At 42.6% G+C, this 23,876-nt stretch overlaps 1 protein-coding gene across 1 annotated transcript; it reads left to right on the top strand.

Moving 5' to 3' along the window:
* Positions 1-421: 421 nt before the first annotated feature.
* Positions 422-23,503, top strand: ISX (intestine specific homeobox). The gene is made up of 5 exons (XM_059472576.1): positions 422-593; positions 7,947-8,186; positions 18,498-18,649; positions 22,497-22,613; positions 23,267-23,503. Exons 1-5 carry the CDS (start codon positions 422-424, stop codon positions 23,501-23,503), a joined length of 918 nt encoding a protein of 305 aa, XP_059328559.1.
* Positions 23,504-23,876: the final 373 nt, after the last annotated feature.

The following is a 23,876-nucleotide window of genomic DNA, read 5'->3' as shown; positions in this document are numbered from 1 at the left end:
TGAAAGCAGAAAAGGAAGATAACTACCCCACAAACAACATTTACCAACAAGAGGCAGCCCTTCCCAGGGCATTTTTCTCCTGGTTCTGCAGGGAGCACACCTCCTCCTGGAACGGCCATGGAGAGTTCGGAGCTCCGTAAACACGGAGCAGGGGGAAAGCTCAGCAGTGGGTGGGGTCGGTAAGACTTTCAACCCCCACTTCACTCCTACCACCGCAGGTGCTGGTGCCGGGGCGCTCGGCGGCGAGGGCAGGCGTGTGCGCTGAGCCGCGGGTGGCTTCTTTCTCCTCCCCGCGCCCCGGGGTGACCCGGGCATGGGTGCGGAGGGCCGGGCCCCGTCCCCGCCGCGCGTCCCGCGGCCTGCTCCGCCAGCCCGGGCAGCACGGCAGCGCTCTGCGGGCCGCCGCCGCCGGGCCGGGAACATGACGGACCCGCGGGTGGCTGCTGGACAGAGGAAGCCCGGCCTGTCCTTTTCCATTGAGGAAATCCTAAAGAAGCCTTCTGCCAGCACTGTCCCGAGCAGTGACACCAGGAAAAGAAGCAGCTACGCTGAGAGACCTCCGTCCCTAAAAGCAGGGTCGCCAGTGGCCTTCGGTATGTACCAGTCATAAAATGGAATGAAAATGTTTCTTGCTTTTTGGTCCCAAAGGCTGTCAGGTTCAGTCATCTAGAATTTTAATTCTTTAACTTTTATAGGAATTTAGGATTTCCCTTATCAGGTACAAATCGTTCATTATATACGCAGAAATAATATTTTAAAAATAATTTGCTTTCAACCTCGCAGTAGATTGGACTCTGGGGTTTGGTACATTGTAAAGCCTCAATGTCATTGGAGAGGTGAGTATGCAACCTGAGAAGTTATTTCAGGTTGCTCTCTTCAGTGAAGAGTGCTTATTGTAAAAAATACAGCAGCTTTCCTTTTAAAAAATATACTCTTGTTATCTAGTAGGGGGGAAAAGATAAATGTGTGCCGTAAGAGCAGGTATTCAGACTCAGAAAGTGAGCCTAAGACTGCTGCAACTTAACAAAATTTTTTGAGTTTTACTTACACCAGGAATTGACAGTTGTCTGGAATTACAGCCGAATCTTATATCAGCATTCTTTTCTGATAAATTTGACCACTCACCCTCAAGCGGGAGAAATGATCTGTAAGGGTAATGGTAGCTACCGGAGTGTTAGAACCCAATTGCTAGAATAAGAGAAAGCATATATGTTTAAGAATTTCTTTTTATCATCATGGACACTAGGTTCTTTCATGAAATAAATGAAAACATCTAGGAGAAAAACTTGCATAACTTTGATCTTGGCAAACCAGCAAGTGCATTAGACTTTTTGACTTCAGTTTTCACAGTTTAGTTACTCTGGCCTTGAGTGAACTTTTACCCCCACAGAAGTTGTCCCCTTCTTTTGTTAAACAAAGGACAACATCCAACATTTTCTGGATTAAATATTTTTTAATCTTTTTAAATCTGCATTTTTCATAAGAAATAGATACAAGCAGATGTACTTAAACAAAAAAATGACCTGTACTTTTGGCACAAAATTTTTACTCACCTGTAACTCAACTTCTTTCAATAACGTTTAATGCTACACTTTATTTTTTGTAATATAGAGTGATATTTTCATGGATTAGGACCCCATTTCCCAGGACACTGGATGAGCCGCCCTTTAGTAAGGGAGAGTCTTTCTCCAAAAGCCCGTCAGTCCAAGAAACTATTGCCTATTCTCATAGAAAGCCAACAAGACCTGAGGGTGAGGGGAACTACTCACTACTGTAACTTGAGTTACTGGGGTTGGACTCAGGCACCCTAACACTGACTCTTAGTCGTGCTCTGCACAAGACTTGGACTTCTTTTTGTGTATCTGTGACACAGGAGAACTCATCTCCTCACTGTGTGGCTCACCTCACAGCACTGGGGCTGAATGTACCACTGCTGCCTTTGTGCCAGTAACTGGAGCTTTCCATGGAAACTTGTGTTTGGGAAAGAGAGATGGCATTTTGCTGCTTTTTCCCAGAACCATAGGATAACTGAGGTTTGGGGGGACCTCTCCAGGTCATCTGCTCAAAGAAAAAGCTGTTCCAAAGACAAAATGAGGTTGCTGAAGGCTTTGGCAAATGTTGCTTGCCTGTTTTGCCACTGGTACTATTGGAGGACTGGAGCATTTGGAGGTTTCCTTGAGCTGCTTTTGCCAACTGGAACTGGACAACCAGTCCTGAAAGATGCAAGAACTTGGTAGTTTGTAGAGGTGGAAATGGACGTGGCTGAGGCTGCTGCTGGTGGAGTAGGGCCCATGTGTCAAGGGTTGTGAAGGGGGAGAAATGCTGCAGTGCGCTCTGGCAGTGTGGTTTTGTGAGCTGAAAATCCTCTCCTGAGGGCCCATGGCAGTCACTTTGTGCCACTGGATCCAAAGTGAGACAAATAACACCACTGAAAATTCAGTCAGTGCTTGTTCACAGCATGGGCCACAGAACTGCATTTCAACAGCATGAGAGTGTTCTCGGGGAACTCAGACAGGACCTTTTTGTATTAAGCCTTTTTCACAATCAATATGTTGAAGCCCAGTTTCACTGTGTCTCAGCTAAGTGTGTCTTGGCCACTGCAAGTTCGAGGGTCTGACAGGTCTGCATGCAGGACGTGGTGGGCTCCTGCACTACTGCCCTGCCAGTGCAGCCTCAGCCCACGTTGCTCCACCTGAGCATACAGTCAGTTTTCCATCTTGAAAGCAATGCAGGCAGAACCATCAGGCCTTGCCTTTGACTTTTCTTCACTCTCTTCACACCAGAGACTCTAGCTGTAGCAGGAGAATATAGTCACTCTCCTCTCCCCTGCTAGAAAGAAAGGCTGGCTTCATAAACTTAAGGGAAGGTAGAATATTAACTAATGAAAACAGTATATATATGTGAAGATTCATTTAATTGTTGCTGGAAGTGGGAGAACAGGAAAGCTGTAGAAATCTTCCAGAATGTTTTTGTACTTTGTTTTTGCAATTGATCAAGGAATTAAAAAAAAAAAAAAGAAAACAAAACCTTTTCACTATTTACCTAAGAATGTGGTACCTAAATTTATTACCCTTTGCTTTCTGAGCAGAACTGTGATTTATTCAGATAAATTATATTTATTTCAGAAGTGCAATACCCTGTGCTGTACATCTTGGGATAATTGTTGTATACCATCTAAGTCATTCAGCTTCATGCCATATAACACTGTCATTAAAAAAAATGTGTAAATAATCAGCCACATCTGGTATGGCTCAGTGCTGGCCAAGGTCAGGGAACTGAAATGAGCTAGGGAATTTGCTGGAAATTCCAGGATGGGACACAAATCCAGCTGCTTTCTCATAACAGTTCAGCAGCAGCAAAGAAGGAAGTACTACAGGTCAGGGGTTAGTTATATCTTACTAAGGTTTTTAAGAACATTCCCCACAAACCTCTATGGTATTTTTCTGACCAGAGCTATGATTCATTTGTGAGACAGGAAGATCCATATGACACCACATGGGCTACTGTAAGGTAAATACTGAGGCCAGAAATTACCATCTGATGTAGACAGTCTCAGTACCAAGATCACACTTGTCCTGGAGTCTGCTGAGGAGATGGGTAGGACCAGGAGAGCAGAAGATGGAGAATGTCAGAAATGGTTGGACTTGGTGGTCTGATGTTTGGACTCAGTTATTTTAAAGGTCTTTTCCAACCTGTGATTCTAAATGACGGGTGCAAACCAAGATTCCCAAGAAAACTCATGGGTGCTGGATCAGATGACTTCTAGAAGTTGCTTCTAACAAATTATTCTGAGTCTCTGACAACAAGGACGTTGTGATGTACAGTGCAAGCCTCTCACAGAGTGGTATGGGAAGATCTCTAGGCCTGACTCCTGAGTTCATATGTTTTTGTGAGTGTAATTCCAGTGGGACTTGGAATAAGGAGTGTTCTCTGAAGCATTTGGCTTTCCAGTTGCAGCGTTAGTCATAGCGGAGTTCACTGTACACACACAACAGCTAGAGGACCTGGAGCTGCAGTTATTGAAGCTGTTGAAATAATTGAAAGAGTCTTACCAAATTAAAAAAAAATAAATAATGGACAAGAAGCCATTTTAGTATGCAGTCTGTGCTTTTCCTCTCAACCTTTTGTCACAGTGCTTGAAAGGGTAACCATGGCCTTTGCAAGGAACACAATTAAACACCCAGTGAGTGCTGATTTCCTCCCTTTTGCCAACTCTTTCATTTAAAACACAGAAGAATATCAGACCTATTTCAGAAAAAAAGATTGTTCTGAAATTCCTGGGAACCTGATTTTAATGTACTTGAAATTACATCTGAATTGATTGTTCATTACTCCCCTGTTTTCTGCCAGTGAGGTTTCACCAACAGGAGATCCTTTGTCAAGTCAGGGAAAACTTGGGATGAGAGTGTTACACCTGGGAAATTAATAGTGAATGCAATAACAGATATGGTAATTCCGTCATTCTGCCTTGTGTTATCCTCCATCATGTTAAGGATATGCAAATTAATAGGAATACAACCACCACTTCATACACAAACGTCAATATGGTGATTGTTCACCTTTAGCAGCACTCCACCCATCTTTATCACTAAAGAGGAAACAAACTGAAGGAATCTAACTGAACAGATACCATCTGGTCAATAAGACCAATTCATCCCACCTATTGCAAGGAAAACCAATAAACCTGGAAAGCAAAAAAATAGGAAGGAAAGAAAAATATGTAGAGGAAATAGAAAAAAACCCCACAATACAAATATGCTTCCATTTAGACTCTTCCCTGTTCACAGTGTTAGTAAGACCCTAAAATCATAAACCTTGTGCCTCCTCAGGTCTGTCTGCAGTGATTGCACAACAAGGCTTAACTGAAACTTAGATTATCTGAAGTAACCTCTGCTTTCAAAGTGAAACCCTACTACCTTGCCTGAAATTGTCCATCCTTTCCTATGCAACTGAAAGTCAAGAAAAAAGACCATTTTGAGCAACAAGTCAAAGTAATTTCTGTGCATGGCAGTAACAAGTATCTCATGTTGTGCTGGGCTGAAACGTCATTGCCTACTCTGGGGGGGGGGAAAAAAAAAAGAAAAGTACATTCTCTGGAGGAAGTTTTGCCCCGTGTCAGTTTATAGCTGATTTTCAGAGCTCTTGCTGGAGTCACATGAATGTGTACCAAAAAAATTCGAGCTGACCTTAAGAGCAACCACTTTAGGCAGGCTTTTTACTTGGTCAGAACAACAAACACCAGAGAAGGTTGCAATGCAAACAGGATTGGGGCTCCAACTCTCAGCTATGTGCTGTAAACTCAGTATTATTAAACTCTGCCTTCAATCTTATCCTCCTGAAAATCTTAGCCTTCAATCTTAGCCTCCTGATTAATTCAGAGGCTCATACTTTGAGGTTCATACTTCTTTGATCTCAAACAACAGATCCTCCCACTCCTTTTCACCAGTTCACAGAGACATTGGCATTTTCCAATCTGCCTAGGACTGTCTTCCATTTCTTCCCTCTTCTTTCTGCCTCAGTCGGTAATTGCTCTGTCCGTGCTCATACGTGATTTGTACTCATCGCTGGGGTGTGTGAGCATCTCAGGAAAAATACTGGGGAGCAAAGTCTTAAATAAAGAATAAAGACCTGTGAAAAGTCTTCTCTAATTTAGGAAATGCTAATGTCATTCCTTAAAAACTTTAATCACTCCCCATAAGAGCACCTTTTTTTCATTACTGTAGCATATAAGCATCATCACTTTTGTAACACATGAATTTTCACGGCATCATATCTAGCAAAGGAGTGCAGCTAGTCCTTAATTTAGGGTTGGGAGACTAAGATAGAAGTCCTGGGCTAGGAACCTATGCCAGTACTGATACCATCTGATCATCTGTTGTTTAACCCCTGCCTCATGCTAGTGACTATTCCCAGGTCTATCCTTCTCCTTTATGCCACAAATATTATTCAAAACCTCACCTGTTTTCTCTCCAGAAAACTCAAAGTTAGTTGATACTAAAGGAATAAAATTAGTTCCGTTTTGCACAATGTGCCTCAAATGCTAAGGTGGGCCAGATTTTTAAGGTCCACATGACTGTACACATATAATTTTGTTAAGAGCGTTACGCAGATTGGTGATATTTTAGATAACATTTTAACAATTATTCCTTATTGAAATTAGACTTTGGCTAATTTTTGGAGCTCTTATAACTTCGCTTTCTTCATGGAGGTGTCAACCGTGTATAAAACTCCTATTGTGTGAGCTCTTAGTGAGGGCAGAATCAGAATTAGATACTTTGTCTCCAGATGTTGTAATTGTCATTGCTCCAATGCTGCTTTCAAATAGAACTTGTTTGTTTGAGAAAATAAATCTCTAACAAGTCTAAAAACTTAGATATTTTGCCAATGCCAGACATGACAACAAAGATATAAACTCCAGAGTCGAGATGTGGGAGACTGCTCAGGAGTGCAGTCCATTATTGCATTAGGATTTTAATGTTCTTCAGCAATAATAGCAGACAAACCTGTACTGTCATGTTTGCTCCCAGGCCATTCAAACCATGAAACCTAAATTCCAAAATGTGTACATTATGCTTATGTGTTGCTTTTTACTCTGGCTTTCCAAGCAAAGAATACAGGTGGGGAGGAGAACTAGAGTAAATTCTGGGTTTGCCATTAAAGCAGCACAGACACAGATGTCTTGTCTCTGAAGAGACAATTGAGCCATGATTGCAGCTACCAAAGGCAGCACATCAAACATTCAGGACCAGGGTTTATGGCAAGGCTGTAATACAGAAAAGGGAGGTGGAGAGTGGGGTATTTGTGTAATTCTCTTGGGATGCTGACAGCCACAGACAGCCCACTGCTGTAAACCTCGAGGCTTCCCAGCGTGTTTTGTTTCAGTGCATGGCTTTGCAAGGTCTGCTTACATTCATAAGGAGGAGTAAGAACTCATACTACATTCATGAGGGCAGAGAAGTCATCTGGAAGATCTTTGTGGTGCCCCAGTACACAATTGAGGTAATAAGGCAACACCATAGCTGAAGAAAGATTGTGGCTTCTGGGGCCAATTTCCTCAGCACTTGGGGTCAGGTGTCCTAGCACATGACATCACTGGTTGCTGCTGAAGTTACTGCAGTTTGTTTATAATGTCCATGCTCAAATCTAAGTTAATGTTACAGCTGTACTTAGTGAAAATAGGCCAACACACGCTTCTCCTGTTTGTCCTGTCAACAAAAGCGTGCAGGTGATTTCACAAAGATGAGCTGGCTGTCAGTACCTTTCTAGATATCACCAGCATTACTTGTCACAAAGGCAGAGGGGAAATGTTGACTGCCTGGGCAAAGGCTGCCTTTAGAATTGTCCAATGCCGAAATCAGAAGAGCAGACAGCCCAGATGGAGAATCAAGGACATAGGGACCTGAATTAGGGAAGACACTGACTTTTAGCCTATTCATTGGCCCATTTTCCTATAGGGTAAATGTACCTACAGGGACATTTAAGAAAGGACCAGACTTTTAAAAGCATTTGGCATCCAGCAAATTCCATGGCAATCTTGTTGACAGATTTTCAGAGCAGCTCAGTATCCACTTTGCTTCCAAGTTCTTCCAAAAAGGCAGCCACTAATTTGGATACTGACAGGGAAGCTTGGATTTCTCAATCTTTTGGTTATGTCTCCTTATTTTTTACAGTCCTTTTTAAAAAATCTCTAAGGACCATTGAAAGTTTTAAGGTGGAAGGAAGCAGAAAACAGGGAAGATTTGGGGGTCAAATTCACCAAGGTCCTGTATGTGCAACATGGGGTAATCTTGGCATTGAAGTACAGCACAGAAGGATTAGGGCCATTTTAAGTATGACCAGGTTTGAATGGCACAATATCCAGACCACTTTTTTCACATAAACTGGAAGGTGTGCTGAATGGTGGTGGCTGCTTTATTCAAAGCTGTCTTGTGCTGTGTCCTTCACAGATTCCAGCAGCCAGAGTCAGTCTGACTGTGACTTACCTTCAGCCAAAATCCTTCTTCCCACCATGTGTGCTACACCCGTGGCCAAAGCAAGGAGAGTGCAGGCAACTCACTGCAAGAGAAGACCTACTGCCAACCCAGTGTCCTTCCTGGGTGAGGACACAGGACGTGAACGTCTGGAAGGCAAAAGAAAACATGAGGAAGATCAGCTATGTGGTTTCCCAGTGGACCATTCCCTTCATGGTGAGTGCCTCTGTATCCAGACTTTCCCCTTCAATGCCCCAAAACACAGCTGTTATCTTACAGTTATGTATATGGTGATACCAAGCGACAGCCAGCACGAGTGTTTCCATTGGCTGAGTCACAGGAGTTGGTCATAGCTCTTGGATGAGTCACAGAGACAGTTCTTCATTCTTGCCATCAAAAGCCACTATTTGAGCCAAAGTTCCAGCTCAGTCTTACCAACTCTACCAGTGTTAGTGGTAGGGACTGTTTTGGGTGTTTGTTGCCCTCCTGCTTCGGTCGTGAGGAGCTGCCACGTTCTGAGCCTCACTGCCAGGGTTGTGGAACGCCCATTTCCTGAAAATGTGCATTGCACAACGTGGGGAGAGAGGCTGGTGAATAAGCTGAGTCAGCTCACTGTGTTCTGTACACCTTGGACCCACTGTAGAGGTGATGAAGAGGTCAGCAGCATGCACACAGGCAAACTGGCGACAGGCAGTAGATCTGGCAGGATGGGTCACGCACAATTGTCAATGCTGGCCATGTTGGTGAACCTGCAAATTTAATTAGTTGTGAACATTGGTAAATAGTGGTCTATCTCCTAGCCAAAGCACTGGACAATACCAATATCCTTTTCCAATATGTTGCACAGGGACTTTAGGCTAAGCAGGATATGTGGTACCTGAACGAGACTAGTTCCTAGCAGACAGGAATTAATTGGCAGCATGTGACAGAAATTTCTCTATGTTCTTTGTGTTTGAGGAAAAGTAAATACAGACATTCATACTATACTCCAGAAAACAAGTTTGCAGCAGCAGCAGAAAGATGTTTTTGCATAGTCTCTTATTATTTACTCCAGGGAAAAGGAGGCATTTCATTTAAGTCCATTGAAGATGGCAGATATGGGGTTACTCAGCTGGCTTTTCTGAGATTCACTCATCATCCTTGCTCCATACTCTGCAAGCTGGCAGGAGAAGGAACGCTTTCTGTGAAATACATTTGAAAGAAAATCCTTTTTTCTGCCACTGCTGCCAAGGTATACATGAGTCTTGTGACAAGCTGCTGTCACCTCCTCCTCCTGCACGAGACAGCCATCAGTATTGATGCAGGGAGAAGCCTTGTAAGATAACTGGAAATTTTAGCTTTCCTCTGCCGTGTAAGCTGCACACAGCTCATGACAGAAGGGCTAAATCATGTGGCCTCCTCATAGAAGAGCCAGGGCTGTATGCATCTGGCTCTCAGAGTTGCCTCTGAATATAAAAGTAGAATATTCACATATTCTCTATATGAGGGAGTCTCCAGCCAGGAGGATCACACCATAGCTGGGAGGTGACTATCCTGACTTGGCACTTAGCCAGCCTCATCAGTAAAGCAGGGGAGGTAGCCTGCAATTATTTGCACAAAACAGAGCCAACATGAGCAGCCCCCTTCAATGGCAGCGTGTATTTTAAAGGCATTTTAAACAAAATCCCTCTGTTCCCTGGTCACAGTGAGGTTTTGAAACCAAGCAGAGGTTTAATGATCTGCAATTTCCTAGGCTACTGGTTCCTGCAGTTGCTGAGCCTTTGATAGAAGCTGGCTGGAGAAGGAGGGATAATCCTAAAGCGTGGGATTGACGTTTTCCCTGTAGTGTGCAAACAATGATGTTTCGGATCCTGTTCATACACTACATCGTTCCTAGCAGAGAGCTGGAGGCCTGGGTTTAAAATACTTTCCTGTATCTCAAGTTTCAGCCTCCTTCTTCCACTTGACAGTACAGGGAAGAGCTGGTGGTTCATTTTCTCCTGCCTCTGGCTGTGGCAGGTATCATCTTTCTCAGACAAAGTCAGCAACAACACCTGCAGGAAGGGTAGACTGCAGCATCCCTGGAAGCAGTCTGTAGTCCAACTGATAGCAAATGAACTTCTGTTTATGCACCTGTCAGCTGTGGGGGGCTTCAGACCTGCTTTTGGCATGGCAGCTACAGGTCAGTTACGGGTCCTCTGAGAAGGCACCTTGGCAGTCCCAAATGCCCACAGTGTATCCCTGGAGGTGTCCCCAGGACCTCCCTCACACCCACACCAACAATCGCTGTAAGCACTCAGAGGAACATCACCAACCTCAGCAGCAGGAGACCTTTCTGATGTGGAAAGACATCAGAAACCCTTCGTGGGGCATTCCCTCCCCTCTCTCTGTTAGCACACATCTATTGATGGTTTGTGAGGAAGGGCCCTGGGTCTGTCTAGACACACACATCTGTTTAGTTGTCAGGGAATAGAAGAAATCAGGCATGCTATACAATCACCTTGGAGGCAGGAGAGCTGGGCTTTGGTGCTATTTTGTATGGGAGGAGAAAGGTGAGGAGACTTCAACAACAGCCTCCTTCATGGGCATGTGGTCTGAGATAACAAGATCACCCCAACTGTGACCTTGAGTATGGGATTTGGAGCATATTTCCAGGAAACTCTGTAACAGTTCCCTAAAATTTTTCTTTTCACCACAAAATGGCTTCTGCCACTAAGCGGTTTAGAAATGCAGTGTCATTTAAGCTAAATAGATTTATGTCCTTATCACAAACCACTGCAGGAAGCAATGCCTCTTGTACTTTGAACTTAGAGGCTGCCCTGTAAGCAAAAAAAGAAGAGGCCTCATATGCTAGAGACATGCTGACACTGGCATTTAGTTTTGCTAAACCCCTATTTGAATTTGGGTGCCTTCATTCAGAATGCTGTATGCCTTCACCTGTGGCCTTCTGCATGGAAAGCTCAGCAGAGCCTTTTCAGAAAACCTGGATTCTTGGAAAGCAGCATTGATAAAGCCCATTTTAGAAGGAGAAACAGCTTTGATAAAATCTGTTTTAGAAGGAGATCATTTGAAAGAAGGCCTTACTTTGAAGCTGCAGGTAGAGACTCTGTTTGGGCCAGCTTCTGTGAGATGAGTCATTGCAGCCCCTTTGCCATGCACAACCACCATCGCTGCCAAGGGATTCAAAACACCAGAGCAAGCGGGGAAAACTCTTGTGGTTGTTGGTCACCCTCTCAGCACCTGTCTATGTAAACCCAAATCCTGAGCTCCCGCTTTGCTTTACTTCTCTCTGCCCTGACCTCCCTGGGACTCAGCTTGCCAGTCCAGAAGAGTAGAGCACTGGAGCCTGAGAGGATAACACACCCCCATGCCTGCCTGACCTGCCTACCTGCAGCAGCTCCTGGTGGAGATTGCCAAGTACAAGATCCCAGCCTAGTTTGGATCCTCCTGGGCAATCATTTTGCAATGAGTCTTTTACACATGCTGGGTTTGATTGTATACATTGGGTAGGTGTGCACTGTAACTATATCCAAAGGCAGTGCATGACTGTGCCCTACATTGCACACAGATCATGGTTCCAGTCTCCTGCTCAAGCAAAGGAGCAGCTGCTGCCTTGGAGAAGCCAGGTAGCAGCATCACCTTCAGGCACCAGTGGATGTCTGGTCCTGTGGGATTTCTTCTCTGGGCAGTAATTGAAGGACTGCATAGATCATGCTTCAATAAACAGAGCTGGCTCCTAATTCCACCAGAAACTGAGGGCTTCAGGCTGTGAACCACATGTGGTTCAGAGGTTCATGTTATTTCCTGCAGCTCAAGTCTTCATTATTTGCTGTAGAGGAGGCTGCCCTAATGAGTCAACATCACCCAAATATTTCCATAGCAAAAATCTTCTGCACATTGCTGACTGTGAGCTCAGGGATCTTTTTATTAATCTAATTGTTTTATTGTCATGATAGCATCTGTGATCCCAAAGCATATTGATGAATTTTGGTGGCAGTTTTTGTAAAGACAACAGAAAGTATAGAGATAATCTCAGTTCTGGAGGAAGTCCAGTATAAGTCATGTTCCCTCTGTACTGATGCCATTTGCAGACATCCTTAGCTCAATGTTTATATTTTCTCTGAAGTCATAAATTCACTTGTACTATTCATTTGTGGACAATATGGTCAAATCCCTGTACCTCTGTGAAACAGCATGATTTATCTCTCATGGAACAGTCTTTTCCTCAATATGCTGACTTACCTTAATGCACTTCTGAAACACCCAGGAGCCAATGAAGCACTGTGCAATCACAATCCCAGATAAATATCAGCTGCCCAGACTACACCAATGGGACTGTGAGAAAGGGCACAAGCATCTCATTGTCCTGCAGAACAAAAGGCAACAATTTTAAATGAAAAGGAAAAGCAGGAGGAAAAAAGAAATGCCCATATATATAATTTGGCTGCCATTACTGTCTTACCAGCCTTTTGTTTATCTGTGTGAATAGTCCCTGCAGCCCTCTGTCTCTAAAGTGCAGTGTTCTTCTATATGCACTTGGAAATGCCCCAGACCATTGACCTTGTTTTGGTGGGTTTACTTGAGGTATTGTTGCAGGCTGATTCTTTCTTTTCTCCGTCTTTGAAGACTGACTGTTTATAATGACACCCTGGATATTAAATGAAAACCTGAATCCTTTACTCTCACCCTTCAAACTCCATTCACATAGAAGTCTCACTGGTATAAGTGAGCACTGAATAAAGCAAAGCTGCTAGCAGCTGGGGACTATCATAAAGTCCTTTTGTGTTGTTTCTTCATGGGTTTTGGGTTTGGAGTTTTATTTATTTAAAGCAAATGTTAACATTCAAAGCTTTCCTCAAGCCGTCCCTTCTTCCCAGGGAATTTTGGATACAAAGGGTACATTCCACAGGACCCAGAGGTTGATTTGCTCCTGCTAGTCGAATCTGTATGGTGTGACCACTTGTAAAGCTGATGGCACATCATGATTAGTTTATTTCAAAGGCCTTAATGAGTATTTATTGGCTTCTCCAAAATTGTCCTAGAACTTTTTATTAAAGCCCTGGGATATGATACTGTTTATTACTGTTCTTTGAAACTGAGGGCAGGTCTTTTACCTACTCTTTTAGCAAGCCTTTTATGCTTAAAGGAGAAACAGTAGAGGCAGGGATGTGAATAAACATTCCTGATTGGTGTCTAGATGTTTGCAGGTAAAAATGATCACAAAGAGCAGGAATAAAGAAAAAGCAGGCTCTCTGTGCAACCTGCAATAAACTCAGGTTTTTCCCTGTTGCAAATGACTGGTTTCTCACAAGGGTTTTGGACCAGAGAGTGGTGGGGAACTGGCTTTCTTTGGTGAGAACCGTTATTGGTTTAGGCTGGCCACTGCTTTTAAGGTGAGGTTTGACTATGGTGAACATTCACTAAAATGAATGTGTCAAGTGTCAAGCTTGAGATTTAGCCGCATGGGGAGCCTATACATGCATCTGCCCCAAATCCACATGGGCCTGAAGGAGTACATGAAGGTGCAGGCCCTTTGGACTAGGTATAGATGTGATGGTTTGCTTCATCCTTCAGATCCTGTGCTGACCACTGGCTGTGCCAGAGCTATGCACACCATCATTTCAGGCAGCAGCATTTATAAACACTGTCATCACTTTTCTGGCAGACAAGAAAGGTTAAATTCACCAGGGGCTCAAGGTTGATGGTGAGCGTGATCCCCCACAACAAACTGTCCACGTGAATGGTTTCATACATGCTGTCTACTCCTTGCCAACTCCTCTGACAAGCAGACTTAAGAAACTCCCCTGATCACCACTGTACAGCCTGCTTAAACAGGTTTCTAGCCTGGTATTTTTGGCTCGCACCCCTTGATGTCTGCATTTCAGTCTTGATGTCAGGTGATTGGGCATGGTACTCATTAGGGTAGAAGCAACTCTACATGAAGGAGTTTTGGACTGAAGGGAAGAGGTCAAGACTTCAGAAGTTCAAGTTGTGCTTCTCTGAATTAACTTTGGCAATGCCTGAACAGGCAGCAGCTGGGTGCTATGTGCTGTTTCACTAGCAGGAGGCTCTATCTGGAGCACATTGTACCCATCCAATTAGGATCAGTCTCACTCGCTATGCCAGTCCTTCTTAGGTTGAAAAGTCACTTTAATAAAGATTAGCCACACTGCAATACTCATGCCTAAATATTGCAGCTAAGCTCTTTTGAAAGCCATGAGCCACCTCTTTAACTAGGAGAGGGACTGCCATGGGCACATCCCCTTATACAGACAAGCAGGTTTTGTCCTGATGCTATCCTGTAATAACTGGAGGTTTTTGCTGTGGGGCTGTCTGCAGTGAGCAGAATCTCACCACACAAAAACAACATTCAGAAAAGCCACGAGAAGGAAATGGCTGGGGGAGCCACATATCTGAATTACAAAGAAGAGAGAGAGAGATAGGAACTTCTCTGAAAAAGGCAAAAAAGGATGAAACAGAACTTAACCAGATGTGATGAGGCTCTTTTTCAACACACCTGAGTTTCTTTCTGAGAAAAAATGTTACAGTCAACTTTGTTACACAGAGAAAAATACATTTCTGAGGATATATAACTAAAGCCACTTGCTTGCTTATGTAACTGCTTTCTCCTTGTCAAAGAAGATGCAGAATCTTTGGATCTGTCTGTGGCATACTGTGAGAGGCTGTCTGTCCAGAAATGACAAAGAAGATTGCAGTGAAATAAAGTGATCCTACCAGTTTTCATCTCCCTGGGTTACCTACTTCAAGGCAAATATGTGCTAGTAGTGATTTCCAGCCCTTCTCCTGTGTTTTTAATTCCTTGTCCCTCCAGTGTATGGCCAAAGTAGGCTTGATACAATCCTAGCTGCTACTGGGGTAAGTGCTAATGGGGGGTGCAGTTGCAGAGATCTCCCTGAGGCAGCATTTTTCTAACTGGTTCAGATGTGCAGCTAAGAAACAGCAGTGCAAGGTGTACTACAGGCTATTTGCCTACTACAGAATGTAGTCCAGAAGAAATTTGCCCCAAGTATAGCATTATTGCAGCTCTGCAGCTTTTACTTTAAAAACTGCAATGTTAACAAACTTTTACAAGTAGTTATCAGTATCGATTTGCTCATATCTCAGATTGCTTGAAACTGTGTTATACTGGACAGTGGAAATAAGCTGCAATATGCTAAGCTAAAACTGTGTATGTAAACAATTGCAAGTCAGATGCTTCGAGCTGTGCTTAGTTTAAGGCCTTAATGCCCTAAGCTTCCTTAATTTTTAGGGAAGGAATGATGGGGGCCTTTACTTCATATGGTTATTTGGAGGTCAGAGATTACATAACAGAATAGGTTGTGAGAGGCCTCTGGAGACTATCTTGTCCAACCCCAAATCTAAGCAGGGCCAGCTTAAATCAGGTGTCTTAGGCTTTTGACCAGTCAAGTTCAGAGTATCTGCAAGGACTGAAACTTCACAGCCTCTCCCGGCCCCCACATCAGACTACCCTCATTATGAAAACATTTTTTACCTATTATGTAACCAGAATTTCCCTTGCTGCAACTTGTAGTCATTGATCTCATCCTTCCACTGCACACCTTCAAGAAGAATCTCTATTCCTCCAAAGTTCATATGTTTGAATTTGCTTCAAGCCTGACCTAATAATAAAGCAGATCTGCAAAGGACAAATGAGCCTGATATCGAATTTAAAGGAGCTATCCTGCTTTATCAGTGGGGAGAATCTGGCCCTTCCAGTGTCAACAGTAAGGCAATGTACAGACAGCTGTATCTCTAAGCATCTGAAAATGCTGACACATTTAGCTGCCTCGTATTTTCAGGCTTGGTTTCAACAGCCAGCTAACCTGCAAATGACTTTCATGGAGCATAAAAGCACACTTGAATATCCCCAGCTTTTACATAAAAAATAGCTCAGGAAACTCAGACAGAGTCTTATTTCCCCAGAGACTCTAGAGCCACATTTGAAAAGCCAAAGTTACACTTCCAACACTTCCTAGTCTTACATCTTCCACCCACATTCTTTATTAGACTGTAATTCTGAATGCTGTTGTTTGCTATGGGATCTCTAAGCTGAGGTCCCAAGGCAAAGGGAACTATCAAAGCTACAGTCAGAGAAAGTTTGATCTTGCAAGAGAAAATGTTAACACAGAGTCCCAGATTTTTTGCATTTCTTAATAGTTTTTTTAAAAATTAGAAATAGAATGACTGATTACTTATTGAAAAAATACAGTTTTCTATATTCCCTGCTGGCAAAAGTCTTGATTAGTTCACAGGAGTCTATTTTGTTAGCAGTTTAATTTTAAAATATATAGTCAAAATCAAAGTTTTTCCTTCAGTCTCAAAATACAAACTGTATTTTGTTCAATGTGATGAGTTTCAGCTTTGCAAAGTTTGGTTTCAGTCGGACTGATACTTCTCAGCACTGTGCAGATCCCTGCCCTTACATAAGAGTCTTGTCTATAATACAGTTCACCTTTCCAGAAAGAAAAATGTGGAGGATTTAGAGTGGACTGATAGGGAGTTTCTTTTGTTCATCACCAAGTTAAAAGGGTCATTTTCATATCCAAGAAGCTGGTATGAGACACCAGAAACTCACATGTCTCTCTGAAGCCACATTCTCTAGTCCTGGACATTTCTCAGGTGCCAGCAGGACAGAATATAGTAAGCCAAATATTAAATGGGAGGTGAAAATCTTCCAAACAAGAAACAGCATTATGAACTGTCTTATCTGCAGGGGATGTAGTGTCCTAATATTTCTACTGTCAGAACTGATATTTCCCTTTTCTTGCATATAGCAATAAACCCCCTTTGCAGTAATCTTTTGAGAAGGTTCAAGTAAATGTAATCAGAGCTTCTTAGGAGAAGGTGCCCTTTATACCTTCAGCATAAACATGCACAAATATTTCTCATTTCAAATCTCTGCTCCCATAGTGCCAGCAAGATTCAGTGGAAATAGCATTTTGTTCTGAGACTGAAGCCAGTGCTGCAGTTTAATGAGTAGTACTTTGATAGGCTGATGGAAGGTCTAATGATATGGATTTAACTGTGTTGGACATCAGCTTTATTAGGCTGTTTCTGAGACATGGTAGTATTGACAGTCATGATAAATGACATTCCTCAGTTATTCCTGCATGACTGGTTTTCTTTCAAAGTCCCCAAAAGGTTTAGAAAAGATGAAATATTCACAATGGTATTGTGTCCAGGCTCCTTCCTACCAAGCTGATGAACAGAATATTTTAATTCTTATTTTCTGTGTCAACAGAGCCACAATGAGGTTTTGATTACAGAATGAAAAATGTCATTTTCTGCTTGGCACAGAGCCCGCTTTATATTGGCCTAGGTGTTTAGTTGCCTTTTCACTGTGTTAGCCCTCCAAAGGATGCTAATGGCTGAACAAAAGGGGGAAAAGGTAGCAAGTCTCTTTGAGGGGTTAAGCTAACTTTGTGTGGTTGATGGTCCCATTAGAAAGAGTATGCCTCTAGTTACATAGTATGAATTGTTAGTTGTCATCAGACTGTGAAGACCAAAAGCAGCCATACAGAAAAGCAATTTTTTGTAACAACATGGTTTCATTGAGAATTACTTCAGGTCATTGAGTAGCAAGCTCATCACAGTCAGTAAAATAATATTAGAATTTTTATGTACCCATCAGATGCAGCTTTCTGAGCCCAGTAGAAAAAACCCTGTGGTTCATAATGCTTGGGGTATGGCTTTTTGTGCTGGTCACTCAGTGTCAGCTGGAGATACTCCATTTGTGCGTCAGAGAAGATCCCAGCTTTGGGATGAGGCTGAACTCCACATTCTGCAGCTGCTTCTTCCTCTTCCTCTTCAGCATCATTTCAGAGCAACTGAGACTTCATTCTAACTTACATCAAGTGCTATACAGAGTTTATGATCTAAATAAAATATCCTAGTGTAGGAGGGCCTTTTCAAAACACTGTAGGAGTGTTTAGGGAAGCACTTTTTGTGATCACACCACAGCAGGTGAAGCAATGAAGCATTGGAATTCACAGCACCTAAACTTCTGCATGGGCTTTAAGGCCTTATTCTTAAGTTCCTTAGGTTAAGCTTGCTTAGAAGGTCCCCACACAACAATAGTACAGTCAGAAAAATACCTTTTCTTTGCAACAGCAGAGTTAAACTGCTGGCTATACCTGCTGCTGTAGGAATGGTATGGGAAGAGAATAGCAGTCAGTTAGGGGTCAGTGGTTGGTCCAGCACTCAAGGACTTTGGTGACAAACTCATTGCAGGGTTAGTATGTTAAAATACATAGGCATTTGTTGCTGTTGACATGCAGTGGATCAGTGGAATTAGCAGTACAAGTGGACACTTTTGACTCATTCCTTTCATGATAAAGGACTGCATTCATGTTGTCTGCTAGAGAATATCAGGAGCCAGTCACCTATGATAAGTACACGTCTAGAAGAAGTTGTAGATGCCATCCCAACTGTAGAGAAATATACAGAAACTGCTGCATCTCTGAATCTTCTTGTGGTCCTGTAGCCTTTTCCTGTAAAAAGTAATACATCTTTCCTTGTTTTTCACAGCTGAGAGGAAAGGGAAACGAAGAATCCGGACAACGTTCACAGCTGAGCAGCTCCAGGAACTGGAGAAAATTTTCCAAGTGACTCACTACCCAGATGTCCATATTCGCAATCAACTGGCAGCAAAGATAAACCTCCCAGAAGCCAGAGTTCAGGTACAGTGTGTCTCCAAAAGGCTATATTCTCTGCAATTCATTCATTACTTGGAGGGCATTCTTAATAGTTTATGCCTGGGTGGCAGTGCTAATGAGGTACGTGACCTCTCTCTTACCCTACAGATAGGGCCACTGTCACTGAACTCTTTTTACAAATAGGGGAAGAAGTATTTTTCGCCCAGCTGTGACTAACCACATGGAAATAATCAAAGGGTTAACAGAAGCTCTAAGCATACTAAATGCATAGCAAGTAAGAGTTAGAGATGGTTATGAGTAACCTGTTGGACTCTGTAGCGACAGAGCAGCCATTTATGAAAATATTTATTGATCATTTATCAACCATTTATAGGTTAATATTCATCTAATACAAACTGTCATCCACATTCATCTTCCACAGGGTCTCAAAACATATGAAAATAGTTGCCAAAATGGAAGTGCTTCTTAGTGTTCTGTATTTCGATAGGACAGGCTATAAATGCCCTGGCCATAATTTCAGTGCACAGAAACTAATCTGGTTTCCCTCAATTGTAATATAATGTTGCTGACTGAGCTAAAATTGACCCCAAATTCTTACTGCATAGGAAATCTGCTACATTAAAATATACATACCGCTCTGTATTGGCATTTGGTGTTGCCTACCAGGCACTGTAGTGATGATTTTTGCATGAGGCAGTTTCTGCACTTGCTGCAATGCTATCTATAGTCATTGGTGTACTTCTTTGCATATATCCCTCTCTAACAATCAAAGTTCAACACAGAGCTGTTTATTGACTATGACATGCCTGGGACTATTGACTAGCTATGATAATATTACTTCATCATTAGGTGACAGGGAGAATTAGACCTGCATTGCCACAATATGCCCATCAGCAATACCAGTACTCCAACAATGCATTTCCAACAGCATAAAAGACAAGCTGAGCTGCCAGTCAGTGCTCTCCACAGAACAATGAATCACATGAAAGAATAAGGTATTTTTCTGTTTAAAAATTTTTTTTATAATTTGTATAGGGAAAAATAAAAATGAGTTATTACAGGAAACATCAACCTGAGATGTAAATGATAGAAGTAAAAAGTCCCTCATGTATGAAGTGCAGATGGCAAATTCCCAATTCAGACAGTGTTATACTTGATACAGGAAATTCTGTCTTTGGCCTCATCCAGGCTGATAAAGGGAAATCAGCCACAAAACTAAAAATTAGCAGTAACTTAGGTTCAAGTTACAAGTTATAGTTTCAATTGACTGCATTTGTCACACAAATCAAACAGCATACAGAGAATTTGCATATGCTCTTGCTACTTTGAAATAGTTTTCACAAAGCTTTGTGTAAGTTAAATCACCTCAGAAATATAACTCAACTATCAAAAAATTAAGTGAACAACCAACCGTTTGGTAACCAAATGAAACCCTTCATAAACTGTAAAAAATCTTGTGTCCTCCAGTCAGGAAAAAAAGTTATGATTGCTGTGAAACATCGTAAAGGGATAGATGAGACTGTATAACTGCATGTGTTAACACATAAAAAATTAAGAATCCTGTATGAGTAAACATGAGAAACAAGAAATTATAAAAAATAAGTAAGCAAAGCAGGAGGGTGCAGGCCAAAGCTTTGGTCAGAAAAATTAAAGATCAAAAACTCAATAAAAGTCAGTTAAGAAGAAAAAAAAGCCCAAAGTGATCAATTATATTGATCTGTTACTTTGTAGAAACAGTAGGACTGTCAAGGATAATGCATAAATGGCAAAGATGTTCAGTCATAATTTCTGCTCTATCCTTGGAAATATGTCAGGGAGCACTTTCTAAAAGGATAATATTGAACAGGAGCTGCTACAGACAGGTATTTTTTAATCTACACATCTAAGTAACTTACCTCCAGTGGTTCTGAAAAAGCTGCTTGAGATGTAGTTTAGGTCATCAGTGTTGATATTTAATCAGTTCTGGAGCATGAGAGACATTCCATTCCAGGGGCCTTGAAGAAATCTAATGTATCAGTATTCAAAGGGTAACAGGACAACCAAAATGACTGGCCTGTCAGACAAACATTGGTTTTTGGCAAAAACTGTGAAAACAACTGCATATTTTGTTAATGGAGAGTTAAAGAAAAGATAGCATATTTAATGCTTATCAGCACTGGTTTATGAAAACAGACACTGCCAAACTCATCTTTTTATGGTGGGATTATTAGTGACAGTTTTAAACTGAAAGAAGGTAGATTTACTTTGTGTATGAGGTAGAAATTCTTTATGGTGAGATTGGCAAGACACTGGAACAGATTGCCCAGAGAAATTGTGGGTGTCCCATGACTGGAAGTGTTCAAAGTCAGGCTGAATGGGGCTTTGAGCAACCTGGTCTAGTGAAATATGCCCCTGCCCACAGCAGAAGTGTTGGAACTAGATTTTCTTTAAAAGGTGCATTCCAACCAAGAGTAGTCTATGGTTTTGTGCATTTGGTTGATAAATGTAGACAGAGCATGAGGAATAGGTTTAAAAGACAATTGAAAGGACTCATGCTGGGTATGAAGAAATCATTTTAGATGTAAGGGTGCTGGAGAGCTGGTTGGGGAAAAAAAGAGCTGTTTGGTCTGAGAAGTGTTAAAATCTTTGCCTTTAGTTAAATAAAGTAAGTCCATGAAGTGAGAACTTTATCCCATGTGCAGGTTTTAGAAGCAGCACTTCAGAGACTGAATGTTGGCTGGAGTGCCCCCTTTGCCCTCTATCACTTTGTGAGTGTTAAATGGTGCTGTTTCACCATGTAACTCCTGCATGGTAGAAAGGGAATGGAAAAGTTCATACAGACTAAGCAGTTTCCAGACACATGCACACCCAGATAAACAAAACTGTCCTTTCAGTAACCCCAGATACATCTAGCTATCAGCAATATAGCAGCTAACTATCAGCAATATAGCAAAGGGCTCCTGACATTCCCATTACTTCTTGGGTGAGATGCAGAAATAACTGAGCTGCTCATTATTTGGCTTAAAATACATATGTATTTACATTCAGTAGCACCTGTCTTCAATAACCAACACTTTGTGTTCATGTGAACCACTTGCTTACATTCAAACAGCAAGTCCCTTAGCAAGCTACAAACAATTGAAGGGGGCTTCAACTTTTCACGGCAGTGCAGCAAGATGCACAACTGCAGCTGCACAATAAATACACTTATGCCTCTGCCAGAAGGCAGACTGGTCAAATCAGCTGACAGATGAAAGGAATTCCCTAGAGAAAATTAGTTGTCTGCTTTCCAGTGCAAATGAGACAGCTGACAGCATACTCAGATTGCTGAGTGATCCCCGCGGGTCTTTCACTTAGGTCCCTTATGTGAATTTCCAAATGCTACCAGCTAAACATAGGTAGAACCCTGTTAGTACATCTCCACTGGTGACACACTTTTATTGCAGCCCAGCAAAACATCTAGGTGGATCTATTCTCAGTCTATTCACTTGGGAACAGGGTGGAAGAGCTCTGTCATGAGATGTCACACCTTGGGAAAACAGAATGCTGTGTGCATTGACCACTGCACAGCTTTGTTCACAGAAAGATCTGCTCTCTCCAGGGAGCCCTGGGAAACCTGCAATACTGTCTTTCTTTGAACAGGGTGATCCTGTTTCTTCTGTGTGCCACAATAGAAAACAGGGTATCATGGTCCAGAGTTTCGATATGCTATGTAAAGTGTGAAAAGTGCTCTGTCAAACCCAGTGGTTTACTTTAGATTCAGCCTTTGGTTCTGCTGAGCTGGACACAGTGTTTTCTGATGCTCAGAGTTTAGGGAAAGTAGTTGGCTGTGAGAAGTTCTTCCTTCATATTCTGTTAATTTCTGTACCTTTTATTTCTTGCCTTTATCCAGATCTGGTTCCAGAATCAGCGAGCAAAGTGGAGGAAACATGAAAAGTTCAGCAACTTCGGTGGCCTTCAGTATCTAACAGAAGTTGATTTCATTCCTGCTCCCAAGTCAGATATCACAGTGAGTATTGGACACTTTGTGTCAAAGCCAGTGAGGGAGAGCCAGCTATCCTTCACCAGGTAATCACTTCACCAGTAGTGCCATGGGACTATCCCAGAGAAGGAGCAACTGGCTATGTGATTACAGAAAATCCCACCATCAATCCACTGATCAAGTAACACATTTCTTCATAGAATTAAACCTGTTTCATAAATATTCTGTGAGGTGTCTCTTGTAGGGTCCTTCCCCATTTTGCTTCTAAATCACTTCCCTATAAATCATACTTTGATTCAGAATGTCTTTATAATCAGAAATTTCCTGGAGAGGAAGACCTAAGACAATGGCAGACACAAAGTCATGTCCATTTAGAGACAGAATCTCTTTACAACATCCAGCCTTGGTTAGGCTGACCAGTACCTTGACCTATACTTTAGCAGTCCAGGACTGTTATTTTTTAGGCTGCCACACAGGCTCTTTCCCTGACAGGCTAGAAAAAAGAGTATTTTGCTTTGTGTCCTGGGTGACAACACATCACTGGGGTTTAGGAAGTCTGTTTTTCTAAACGTTTCTTCTTAATTACTGATCACCAGGGAAACAAATAAGGTTGATTGTAAATTTCATCTAAGTAGAAGTCCATATTGATTCACCTGAGACTATGCTTTTATTCTTGAAAGGCTCCTAGCTTGATGCCAAGAAAACTCTCTGCTTCCTATCCTGCCATGGGATACTACTCACCACTGCAAGGACAGCTGACAACTGCCTGGCTGCCCAGCATGCTCTCCTTCGCTCCCCACCACGTGGAGCTGCTGCCCTTCCCAGAGCCATACTTGCTCTTCAATGTCCTGCCCCCGTACAGCTCGCTGCTACCCCACAGGCTGGAAAGGAGCAGTATCTGTGCCAGCTCCTCATAGAGCAGGACACGGGGCAGGGGGGGCTTTGGGGATGCCTTTCTCTTCATGTCCTCCGTGGAGTTGTGCGGTTCCTCTCCTCGAAAAAACCTGCTGGGATGATGGGTGGCACTGGTGCCAGGTCACCATGCTGGAGGAGAGGTGCCACAGCCCAGTGGATGAGGGCAAGAGGCACCAAGGACCTGAAAGGAGCTCCTCATCTCTCTGAGGAGCAGCATGCTCCGTGGAAACCCAACCCTTCAACCAAGAGCCTCTCCCCAGGGGGACGGTGCACCAAGCAGCCCTGTGAAAGGATTTTCTGGGATTTTACTCAGCCATGAGACATTGGATGACCCTATTGCACGGATGACTGGGGGCAGGAAAGACACTGGGGCTA

Source organism: Ammospiza nelsoni, chromosome 5 (assembly GCF_027579445.1).
Source record: "Ammospiza nelsoni isolate bAmmNel1 chromosome 5, bAmmNel1.pri, whole genome shotgun sequence".
NCBI lineage: Eukaryota > Metazoa > Chordata > Aves > Passeriformes > Passerellidae > Ammospiza > Ammospiza nelsoni.
This window is presented reverse-complemented; position numbering and strand designations above follow the sequence as displayed.